Below are 13063 nucleotides of genomic sequence, written 5' to 3'. Positions count from 1 at the left end.
TTTTACAGCCATGTGGTCAAGCTCACGAGTCATTGCTGTCCTGTGAGTGATGTGGTAAGTTTTGAAGATGATGTGCAATTGATGTAGGTGCCTGTGGATGTCAATCGGGGTTGCATTGTAATGAGAGGAGATGGCTGTCATTCAAAGGCTGGTCAGAGAAGACCAGCATTTACTGGTGTTCTAAACTTTAAGTGGTCTTAGGCATTGTTTGTTCAGACTTTGATCATTTGACTCATATTGGCACCTCTCGGTTGCCAGCTAAATTGAAAGGACCCACAAGAACTTTGCTAAATTTGCTTTACCTCGTGGTACTGGTAGGATTGCTCTGAGGGATGGCTTGACAGAGACACAGCATTGCCGTGGCTCAAAAAACAAAAAAATCACTTGCTATGCTGATAGCACTGTGGTTTAGAGACCAGATGTTTTTTGCATTTAAAAAGCAAAGTGTGCAAAAAGTAGTGGCTGCCTAAAGCCCACAACTTTCACAAATTCAACTGCACAAGTGTTTCTTTTACCAATAAGATATTTTGAGAACCATTGATATAAATAATCTCATATCAGGGATTTCTCCATTAATATTTCACAGAATGTGCACACACAGTTCTCCCAAGGACAGTGTGTTTATCTATAGTTTGAGTGACAGCTTCTTCCCGCCTTCCCTAAGATACATGCCCTCTACCCTATAAATACCCTCTGGTTTTTACTCTACCTCAAGCTGCCACAATGTTCAGGTTTCTGCTTGTCGCTGTACTCGTAAGCTGCGGTAAGTGCTGTTGTTACAGACTGATGTCTTCTGAAATAAATATATTACAGGTTTTTAGCGTTTAAGATAAATATAGTAAATGTGTTTGTAGGTCTTTTGGAAGCATTTACTGTTTTATTATGTGCTGCCTTTATTAATAGCACATTTACAGCATTTAGTTAAATGACAGAGGCCTGCTGGACTTTCTTCATCTTACTTAACTTCTCCATCTGACATCCACCTTCATCTTTTCTCAGACTGTGTTGTTAGTACCAAGAAAGGCTTTTTCCATCATCCTACTCTTACTTGTTCATCTTCAGGAAGACTCCATCATTCGACTATGTCAGACCTTCACTTTCCTGGGATCTCTTTTTCCACAGTGATTCACTCTTGTCTCTCAGCTTACATTTGTCTCTATTGTTCATCTCCAGGTTGAAAAGTGCTGAATTCAATGATCCAAAGAAATCTGTTAGATTTCTTTGCGCCATTTTTTCAGCTCCCCTTATGGCGGAACACCCTCTTTGCATACATTATGCCTGGCACAGGCATAATGTAGCGCAAAGGGTTACAAAGTGGCACAATGCATGAATTGCGGCACTTTGTAAATATGGTGCAGCGATTTTGGCCACGTTGGGCCACATTAGTGTAAAAAACAATAATGCTAATCTGGCGCAAGGAGGCGTCGGGGCTCCTAAATCGGCCCCTTAGTGTTTCCAAAGTCCCTGTCCATGAGTTTGACTACAGTTAGCTCTTTGTCACGCAGCAGAGAGGGCACTCTCTTCGGTTGCTGAACTAAATTAATCATTTGTCTGTGATGGTGCCATTTTGGTACCCAGGCTTGTACTGACAAGAAGAGTGAAACCGAGATGAAGTAATCAATTTTCCTGTATTGCTGTGTAAACATTATTCCATCTGTAGCTATCCTGGCCTACATACAGCAATAATGCGCCCATGTGCCCATATGATGAACAAGACTCTGTTTTTAAAACAGCAAAAAATATTTGATTATAAAAAAATGTATGCAAATGTCGTGGTCAGAAACAACCTGAGCGCAGACAACATTTTATGTTTAAAAAGAGTGTATAGTTGTTTCCAATGTACACCGCAAATGTGTATGTTTGACTGGTATTGGCACATGTACTACCAGTTTTTTGGGACACAATAGGGAGAAACCTAGCCTATGTAGGAGTGCACTAACCTGGAAGCCAGGTGCACGCATTGCACTCCTAAGGACACTTGCGCAAGTACAACATGTGCTGGAGGTGAAGAGTGTGTTCCAGGCAGAAAAGGGGCAGAGGAGCAGTGATAGGACAGGCAGAGTGAAGACCAGCGAAGGGCAGTCAAAAACCCCCAAAGAGCTGGTGTAACACTCAGCAGCGGCTCGCCGGTGTTACAGGGGGTAGGCGGGGTGGCGCGCACTGGGGGAGGGTAAAGAAATTTTCATTAAAAATAAATAAATAAATAAACTTACCTCCGAATCGCTTCTCACCGCACCGCTCCTCTCTTCCGTTCTGCAGGCATGCACAAGCTCCCAGCCTGCCCTGCACCAATCCTGACGCTGCTCAGAGAGGCGTTAGGATTGGCTTGGAGCACCCTGGGTGCTCCCAGGCAGACTGGGAGCCTGTGCACGCTCTCTCCAGCCCGGCAACGCAGGCCAAACATACATGCGCAGTGAGGGGAGAGCACAGTGCACTCCCCTCACTGCTTGTGACCCCATGGCCCCACCACTGTCACAAGGAAAGGACAATAAATATAGTTTATGCTGCTGGTGAGGGCGACGATCCTCTGCCCACATGGAGAAGCCACCACTGGCAACACTTATTACCACTAAACCAAACTCTCTGGCTCGGAAGCGGAACAACTAGTTTGCTTTTTCTGGAGTTGCTCTCTTCCGTTGCCAAAATGATATGGAAAATTTAGGAGACCCCATAGTTTCTCTACTTGGAGTGCTTAAAAGGTTGCAGAGGTGGCATGAAGAGCAGCGTAGTCCTCCTTCACCCTTACTTTACGTCTGAAATGTCTTTTGTTGCTCTCTATTGCAGCCTACAGCTGTGGTGTGCCTGCCCACCCACCCAGCACCTCCAGGGTGGTGGGAGGTGAGGATGTGAGGCCCAACAGCTGGCCGTGGCAGGTAAAGAAACAATTGTATCTTTCCAGATGTGCTCCTGTTTGTCAGATCCTCTCAGAAGGCACTAATGGTGTATGCTCCTTTCCAGATCTCGCTGCAGTACCAGAGTGGGAGCAGATGGGGCCACACCTGCGGTGGGACCCTCATTGGTGAGCAGTGGGTCCTGACAGCTGCTCACTGCATCAGGTAACAAGTTCTACTCAGATCTCTGAGGGGGGAGATTTAATGCAAAGCACGAACCCCCAATAGGGGTGTCTCTGGCACGAAAGGCTTTGGAGGGTCAGGAGTTCTCAATGGAAAGCATCAGTCTAGACAAATATTGTGGTAGATGATAGGGATCAAATCAGCATCAGGTGCAGATTTGCAAATGTTTTGCTTTATTTTTTTAATGCAGGCCTGAGGAAAAGTCTTCTTTGGGATTTACTAATCATCGCAAATTGTTATTTGCATTGTTTGTAAGAAAAAGTAACACAAACCAGAGCAAAGTTCTGCTTTCCGTTACTCGGCATCAAAGGGGTGTTCTATGGGTGGTACATGGCGTTCCCATGCTACCACCTATGGTTTTTTAAGCAAAACCCTGTGTACCTTTAATAGAAGATAGGGTTTTGTGCCAGAAATTAACTCCACTGGAAAGCAGGCGTTAAAAGGAGAAATGCTTTCATTTCGCCTTTCTTTTCTGACTTTGCATGTGTGCTGCACTGCCCAGCACACACAGAAAGTAGGAAAAGTTGTGAAATCAGGCTAAGCATAGTAATTTCTATTAGAAGAATAGCCTTCCGGTAAAAAAGCTATACAAGGCTCACGCAGACACCCTTGCACTATGGCGCAATTCTATGTGTGTGGTGGACAGCAGCAAAATTCTGCGTCAGAGCTAGGAGAGTGTGATATCTCTGCAGATATGATGCCGTCCTTCTCTCTCACACACACAATGCGCGCAGCAACTTTGGGCGCTGCGCTGCGTTGCGTGAGGGTTTTGTAAGTCTGGCCCTCAGACTCTTCAAATACTTGCACATTGAGAGCCTTGTTTCAATCAAATGCATAACAAGACTGAGTCCTCAAAGGAAAAGATCAGGTTCTTCTGTAGACCTGTGATCGCACTTAGTGGAAATATATCACTTTGAACATATTCTGACACGCTCTTAGATGTGCAACTTTAGCAACAGTCACTGTTTTCTAGTTTTTATGAATCTACAAGGCATAAAGGCATAAAGATCTAATAGGAAATGAAGGAAGGGGCGGAGGAGGACAGGAAATGAGAAAGAAGGAGGGAGAGAGCATGTGCAGAGGACACAGTGCTCAATTTGTGTTTTTACAACGGTGGCTCCTCCGCTAAGGCGTCGCCCCACTGCTTTATGCAGTAAAGGGAAAAATAAAATGATTATAACACAATGTTGTTATCATTTTATTTTTCCTCAGGAGCTGGGTTAGAGCAGAGCTGTGCTGGAGGAGGAGGGCTGGAGGAGTAGTTTGTGCACATTAGTTCGCATGATGCTTTGGCTAGCCGTGTGGGGCCAGCCAGCACTTTGCATTTCTCCACCCGGCTGTATTGAACAGCAGGGAGGAGAAAGTGCACAGGGCCCTACTCCCTGTCTGAGCATTGAAGCAGGTCACTCGGACCAATCACGATGCTGCTGTCATTCTGGTGATTTGAGGGTCTGAAAGCCTGAATGCTTCCGGGAGTCGGCAAAGAAATGAGGAGGAAGAAGAGACAGAACCGTCTCTCCCAACATAATTTCATTTTTTTTTTTTTATACTCCCGCCCCGCCATCCCCGTTGACAAGTAGCCGCCACTGACTGGTTTCCAGGACCCTGTTCGGACTAGATAATCTATTGGGCATTTCCAAGGACAGGATGGGAGGTTTGGGGCTCACACCATTGGAGAGACACAGCTGCAGCTGGCGTCTCCATCACTTTAATTTAATTGCAGCAGGCACAGGGGTGGGGGTCTTCAGGAGAGAGAGAGAAAGAGAGAGAGAGAAAAAGAGAGAGAGATCAGAGAGGGAGAAGAGAGCGCAAGAGGAGGGTTATAGTATAGATGGATGGAAAGAGAAAGATAGAGAGAAGGTAGGAATGGGGCAGGGCTGGTTAAAATTGTTTGTATCTATTTGTACCACAGCTTTCACTGGAGCCAGGGAAGTTTGGGGTAAACCAGTCTGACTAGCCTGACCACTCTAGAAGAATAATTAAGACCAGAGCTTGTACCACAACTCGTACCATTGTACTCTTCATCTGCAATCATGAGCTTCCTTTCCTCTGCAGTTTCTTTTATTTCTACTAAATAAAGTTGAGGCTCATATTTTGTTTGCTACTCCTCACACAGGAAAGCTGCAGACTAGCTAGGCAGCAGGACACATGTGGGGACTTTTAACTGCACTCTGGAAGGTACTGAGTGGATAAAAACTGTTTGCCTAGGCTATCAATCTCCATGTGAGGTGCAGAGCTTAGGAATTTGTTCCCTATCTGTCCTTGTCTGATCTGGGCTTAGCTGCTCTGAGTCCACAGGAAATATTTTTAACATGATGTTATTTCTTGATTTGTTTTTGCAGCAGCTCCAGGACCTACCGGGTTGCTCTGGGGAAACACAGCCTGAACACGGCAGATGAAGAAGGATCAGTCATAATCAGTCCTGCCAAGATCATTGTCCATGAAAAGTGGAACTCCTTCCTTATCGTGTACGTCTACCTACATTTAACGACACCGCGGCTAGAAAGACGCAGCAGTGATCCATATCTCGAAGGGAATGTTGGGAGGTGTTCTCTCTAGATATCAACACCAATCCAGTGTTCCTGTGTGTGCTCTAGGAGGCCCTCTTGTGGTGGCTCATAGAACTGATGTCACAGAGAATCTCCTATTGGATCAGTTGTATGCGGACAAGGATTAGCACGAAATTTCTAGTTTCTAGTTTCCAAAGCTTCCAAGCTTACAACTTACCCACTAGATCGCATATACACCCCTGTAAGGGGCCCGCAGAAATCCTTGTTCCAGTCCCAGTTACAATTACCCAAGTCCTGGGCATGCAGGGTGATACCTACAGCAATATATTTGCTGTTTGAGGAACAGTCGCTAAAGCACTTTATATCTTCACACTTGCAAAGGACAGTCATATGACTTAAGACCCACTTAATCTGATGGATCTGAGAATGCAGCCATTTGCAGCTCTGTCTGTTTGGAACAGCCTAGATCCATACAGGAGGACTCAGGCTGATAAATGTGTATTCACTTATGTGTCTTCATAAAGAGCACTAACAACACATTTTCTTGTTAAAGGGCACTGTAATACCTTCACATCGACCCAAGGAAGATTAAACACCTGAAGTTAATAGTTAAATCCAAAGTCCCAGAGCACCATTTTTGGGTTCGCCCTGTGACACCATGTCTGATGCTGTTTTATGTCTCCCTCTCCACTGATACTTTTTATCCACTTTCATAGCATAAATGGATTGATCCAGAGGTGCTCAGTGTGACGATTTTATTAACGTAGTTCATTAAATCCCAAACGACTCACTGGTGACCCTGGTGAATGAGTGACTATTCGTTGTCCTTGCCATCTGTGCACTGATCCCTTCCCTTTAGTTTGTAGGATCCACTAACAAACCCTCTTCTTCTTGCAGTAATGACATTGCTCTGATCAAGCTGGCAGAACCCGTACAGGTGTCGGAGAAGATTCAGCCGGCGTGCCTCCCAGCCGCAGGAGCTCTGCTGCCCAATAACTTCTCTTGCTTCGTTACTGGGTGGGGCCGCCTCTACAGTAAGGAAAATTTACTGATCTCCTTATTCAGTCAGTAGTTGTCATTGTTCACCTCAGAAGTCCCTTTATCAGCTTCATAATGAAGATGGGCGTGGGACCGTGTATTAGGCCAGCTTAACTTTCAGAAATTGAGTGGGGAGTAAGTAATCTGAGTATGTTGAGCAATTACACCCCACAAAAGAACACCGCAGGCCTGGGTGGGGTTCTCCAGCAGGAAGACAATGAAATCCTAGGTGGACAGTGAGCCTTTTCAAGCCACCTCAAAGGATACTTGTTAGCATTCCTATAGCTCCCTATTGTGACCCAGTAGATCACTGGTAAAATAATGTGATCTGATAGCAATCACTAGGATATCCCTAATGTAACTAGCTCTTTGGGAAACTGGCATACAGATATCCTAAGAATTGCATTGAGAGCTTTGCTTTCCTATAAAATATCCATAGTACTAATTTGTACAGCACTTAGTTTACAGTTAATAGCCTCTAAGTTATTTTTTTCTGAATGAAAATTGTTGTATTGATGTAGCTCAATTTTCCATTTGCTCTGTTTCAGCCAATGGTCCTATTGCTGACAACCTGCAGCAGGCGCTGTTGCCGGTTGTGGATCATGTCACCTGCTCGCAGAGAGACTGGTGGGGCTCAAACGTGAAAGACACTATGGTCTGTGCTGGCGGAGATGGAGTCGTGTCTGGCTGCAATGTAAGTTTCCTCAGCGTCATGACCTGTCACTGTGCACTTTGTGAACAGTGCAAGGATTTCTGTCACCTTAGGCAAAGTAAAATTCTGTTGTCCCTGAGTATTGCATGCAATAACACTTGCCCTGAAGAAGTGGTGGGGCGGACTCATGGGTAAACCATAGGTACTGGAACTTGAGGAAATAAGTTCCAAATACCAGCACTTAGCAAGTCTACGCTGATGAAATTAGTTTATCCCTGTGACTTGGTTCTGAAACCTGGACAAAATGTGAAGGATTAGAACAAACAATCTCCTCCTCCGGTGACAGTACTGGACAAAGTGGACATTCACATATTTTTTATAAAATAGAATAACTTTTTAATGGTTTGGGCTCACCAGCCAGTTTAACATCTGTTATGATGTGCTTTTTAAACAATAATGTGTATTTCTTTTCAATACAAACAATAAACATTAGAACAATAACATACGCTTGTGGCAAGCACATGGAGTGACACTGTCAGGGCAGCCACAACTCATGGATACTTTATTACAATGGACATTAATGGACGGGGAGTCTATTTCCTCCTTCTGTTAAATGTATCCTCCTCAGGGAATCAGCCAAGCTCATAATAAATTTACCAGGGATCATAAACCTTGGTAGACATCAGGACACTTCACCCTTCATATTTCAGCTTCTAATTGGCCTTTCACCCACACATTCCCACCTGTCATGACACAGGTCTGGGGGCCCCAGCACTCTCACACTCCTGGGCTATGCCCTGCAGCTCTACCATGATGCCAAATAAAGATATTTTATTGTATCTTGGCAACATCAAGAGGCTCATTACAAGGCCGCCCACCAAAGCACCGTGTCTGGATGAGCGCCTATGCGGCTGTCCCTTCATGGGCACTATTACGAGTTTCCCGCTGGGCCGGCTGACGGAAACAGAGTTTCCATCTGCTGGCCCAGCAGGAAACTCATCACAACATTGACGCCGGCACGTAATCGAGCCGGCGGCAATGTTGCGGTGCGTCAGCACCTTTCGCGCTTTTCACTGCCCGTAATTCAGGCAGTGACAGGGCTGTCCATGGGGGCCCCTGCACTGTCCATGCCAAGTGCAGGGGCAGTGCAGAGGCCCCCATGGAGCCTCTGATGCCCCCTTTCCGCCAGCCTTCGCATGGCAGTCCAAGCGTCATGGTCGTAATGTGGCGGTCGGACAGCCACTATGTCTTAAGACTGCCACACTGGCAATGAGGGCCCAAGTCTCTCAGTATACCCAATAAAACAATCTGCTTAGTTTGGAAACTTGTTTTGATATATTTCAGCGTAATGTGTGTGGTTATTAGGTTAGTCACTTTTCAGTTGTTACTGAGTCCACATGTTCTTCCTTATGATATTCCTAGTTGTGTGCTTTCAGCTGTGTCCATAGCAACCACCAGCATTGCACTGAGCGGCTAAATTACAACATTAACACATTTTTTTACAATGTGAAAGGAATTCTTAACTTTCCACAAAATATTCCAGGGCAGAAGTTAGAATAGTAAAGAAGCTTCCTGGGCTATGTTGGAGCCATCCTAGGAGAATATCATTGGCAGTAGAGATAGAAGTGGGTGCAGCACTCAGGTTGATGTCATGGTGTGGGAGTAACCTACTGAGGGGGCAAGTTAAAGTGAGCACATTGAGAGTGGCCTCATTGTGATATTCTTATACGTTTTGGAACATTATAAAACACAAACACATGAAATGAAAAAAATGATATCACTCCCACTGCAGGCAACTTTAGCAACACAAAAGGATGATGGACGGAGTGCTGAACAATGCAAACACTCACCGCCAGTCACAGATCTGGGTTTAATCCATCTTTCTTCTGCTCCCAATGCCACCCCAGTTTGGACCCAGCCATATGCAAATCAGTCTTGACCCAGTTCCTCATGGGAATAGTCCAGCCCGAACTGCCAGGCCAGGCATAAAAATATAACAAAACTGAAACTGAGTACATGGCTTTTAATAGTTACATCCACTCTGGTGGCCACTCTTCTTCATTTTGGGCTGCCAAAGCCTGGAACACTCACTTGCTTTCTCTCCACCTTATTAACAAAAACTTTACTCTTCAAAAGGCATTAAAAGCTCGCCTCTTCTCATCCTCTTGTTAAGCTTTAGTTATCTGCCCTATCACCAGGATGTCCTCATTGGGTGATAGCCTGCTTTATAAATCTCATGCTAAAGCAAGGAAGTCCAGGGGACCCTGTATGTATTGTGATCAGGCTGGCACTGAGGTGAACTTGTCATTCTTTCATATCTGTCACATGGATTTACCAACAAATGACATCTTACCAAAATCAATATTGTGTACAAGATATCGATTTGCGAAGGATTATCAAAGTAAGTAGATACGGAGTGTGAGTAGCAAATCTAGACTCCACTATGTGTGCTTACCTTGATTATAAAGTTCAGGCTGATATTTGGTGGTCTGTATTGTTCATGGAGGATATTTTGGTGCTACCACTGCACTGCAGAAATCAGATCAGTATTACGTAGAAGGTTCTTTCCTAAATGTTATAATTGAAAATTGTACATCACATTTACAGTTGGATTATGAATCTATTAAGAAGTATACATTTGGATTTCATGCAAAAAATTAAAACATTCCTTGGCTCGATGACCCCAAAAGTTACATTACAATGTTGTTTGCATGATAGGGTTGTTTTACATGCACTTAATGCCCCAGGTGGAGCGGGTGTCCTAAATTTGTCTTTTAGCTACACTAGACCATGACCAAAGATGACCATCTTGGTCCCAGAAAGGTTTGAAATTGGATTCTTTGATTGATGGAAGGTTATGAACTTTTGTTTTCTGACAAGGTTTTACAATCCTGTCAATTAAAGGGGCTGGAGAGAATGACCTTAATCCACTACCACTCCTGCCAATCCTTCATGAAGGTTTATTGCTTGAACAGTGTGTCTTCCTTACTTGGAAGAGTTGTTAACCCTTGAATTTTAAGTGTAGGGAAAATACATTACTCCTTATTTAAAGCCTGTGTAGCTGCTCCAGATTAGTGCTCAGAGTCTATGTTTAAATTTAGGAGGGTCTCTTGGGATACCTGCTATTTAGGGGTCCAGGAACCATTGGATATCCCTAGATATTCCCTTTCGGACTCCAGTCTAATCTCAAGACCAAGATGATTACCTCTGTTATACCAGGGTTAAAGTTACATATGTAACATACGCAACACATACATTAAGATTTGAAATGGAAAACAATAAAGCATTTGCACATCACTGACTTTCTTTTTTTCTCTATATTCTCTATGTATCTCTGTACAAGGATGAGTTGGAACACTGATATCATATTATTTCTTTTGTTTGTGACAGGGGGACTCTGGTGGTCCTCTGAACTGCCAAGGAGATGACGGCGCATGGGACGTACACGGTGTTGTGAGCTTTGGCTCAGGTCTGAGCTGCAACTATGCTAAGAAGCCCACCGTCTTCACTCGCGTCTCCGCTTACATTGACTGGATCAATGACGTGAGTGGATACATTTAATTTCCACTTAAACTAAGGTGTCATGAGGATTTCATCATAAATACACATACAAATTATATAAATAGCATGTGCCTCTAGGACACCGAACAGTGTCCTGATGTGGATATTTTGTTGTATGTCACTAGTTAATCTGTAGCCTGTGAATAATGATTTCAGCCTTTTACACATTATGCAGCTAGATAGACATCTTGATCACTCTTACTCAGTAAATAACCAGGATGATGACCACTTGCACCACCAAAAACTGATCTTATTTATTGTGGAGTAAGTCTTGTGTCCATTCATTGGGTGATCTGGCAGTGACTTGCACAGCCAGTGAAAGGCTGGTTTGGGGCTCATATGCATGAACTGAATTCTATTTATGTCCCACTGACCTGTGGTAAGTTTTATCATTTGGGATCCGACCATTTGGAAGCTTCACACATTTTGTTGAATGCTGGGTCAAGTGTCAACTGCCTTAAATTGGTGCCAATCAACGGCTGGAGATTTACATTCTCTCTGCATTGATCCTGCGGGATGAGTAGGTGTCACGTGCACTCTCAACTTTGCACTATGTCACCAACCTCACACAGCGGTGTGTGGAGACAAGCCAAAAGCCAACCAGAAATGGATCCTGATGGCCGATCTGCCTAAACACTCCCAAATCCCTTAGTGCATTGTGTCAGAATGAGAAATTACTCTCATGTTACTGTGCAATGTACAGCCTTATGACAACAGTGATGAACCGAATAGACTGTCAGGATGTGCGTCCAGTGCAATGTTGAAATGTCCAGCACTAGGAAGCACATTTATCAAGGATATTACTCTGGTGCAACGTCATTTCACAGTGACACAAACCAGGACAAAATCTTGATAAGCTATTACTTTCCAGTGCCAAACTTTTTTTGGTCCTGGAAAGTTACCCTAAAACTATGCAAACAGTACTTTGTGCTGATTTGTGTTACTTTAAGTCAAATGGGTGTTACATGGGTCATACATGGGCATTTCTACGCCACCACCTGTACTTTTTGGCACAAAACTAGCTGCTAAAATTAGTTGGTTGGGGTTTTTACCAAAAAATAACGCCACCTGAGGGAGGTCTTAACAAGGAGAAACATTGTCTTTGCTTCTAACTTTTCATAAATTATATGTGTTTTGCATTGCAGACTTCAGATTCAATGTGTGGAAAATGTTAAGTATAGTGTGAGCATAGTATATTATACTGGAAGGTCAGCCTTCCAGTGCAAAACTCGTGCTAGATATAACATAGACCTTTACACTATGGTCCACAGGGCTGTGTGTGGCCTCAGGTAGTGTGTATAAGCACCAGCCCTTATAAAGAGAGTAGCAGAATCTTTATGCATTCCTAGATATGGCTCTCAGATTGTCTTTTCAACTAGCACAACTTTGGCTGCTCCGATGTTTTGGGCTATTTTTTAATTAATGCGCCCTTAGGTGTTACCTCAGTTAAAGAAAACAACGTGTTAAAAAATTAGAAACAAAGTGAACACGTATGATTCTCACGCATGATTCTCACAGATTTGGCCCTCGAGATACACGTAGTGTCTGCCTGCACTGCCCCAACATTAATAAAAGTTGTTAATTTTATCTCCTCTCTTCTCTTACAGAAAATTGCGTCCAACTAAAGTGGGAACAAACAGCGACCTGTTGTCTGTAAATGTCTTGCATCCTAACCCAATAAACTTTTATGATCAGTAATATGTTTGTGCGACTGTGTGACACAATGACTTAATATATTTGTTGGCATTGAAGAATTTACCTCAGTACTAGGGATGAGTTGTTTGTGCTGTTATATCTCGGACAGAATTTTCACAAACGCGCTGGAGTGGGGCTTGGAAACAAGAGTTTTTTAAAGTTCACATAATGATACCTGATAACGTCCATTCAAAAATAACACACTGAGGTTTTCATACCTGAATGTTACCAAAGATAACACTTTGTAGTACATAAAATTGAATGGGTAGAGATCAGAGCAGTATGTGATGGCAAATGCAGAGGAAATGATGGAATCATTCCACAAACATAAGAAGTATAGACAGCCAAAGATGCAAATCAAATACAAAAAAAATGATTTAACAGCGAATATTTCACAATATTTGAGACAAACGGCAACCGAAGCCTTTTCCCGGAAGGGGAGATGTGTACTTCCAAACTGTACAAATACATTTTGTATGACAACAATCTGTGGTCCTATATTTGTCCTATATTCAATGAGTGAGTCTTACTGG

The 13063-nt window shown here is 43.6% G+C and overlaps 1 protein-coding gene across 1 annotated transcript; it reads left to right on the top strand.

The window, feature by feature from the left end:
• The first annotated feature begins 720 nt into the window (after positions 1 to 720).
• On the top strand, positions 721 to 12533 carry LOC138297234 (chymotrypsin-C-like). The gene is made up of 8 exons (XM_069236710.1): positions 721 to 763; positions 2785 to 2873; positions 2959 to 3056; positions 5417 to 5542; positions 6482 to 6618; positions 7171 to 7316; positions 10665 to 10817; positions 12443 to 12533. The coding sequence occupies exons 1-8, from the start codon at positions 724 to 726 to the stop codon at positions 12458 to 12460; spliced, it is 807 nt and encodes a 268-aa protein (XP_069092811.1). The 5' UTR covers positions 721 to 723; the 3' UTR covers positions 12461 to 12533.
• Positions 12534 to 13063: the final 530 nt, after the last annotated feature.

The sequence above is a fragment of the Pleurodeles waltl genome, chromosome 5 (genome assembly GCF_031143425.1).
Source record: "Pleurodeles waltl isolate 20211129_DDA chromosome 5, aPleWal1.hap1.20221129, whole genome shotgun sequence".
NCBI lineage: Eukaryota > Metazoa > Chordata > Amphibia > Caudata > Salamandridae > Pleurodeles > Pleurodeles waltl.
Note: the sequence above shows the minus strand (reverse complement) of the source record. Positions and strands in the feature narration are given on the sequence as shown.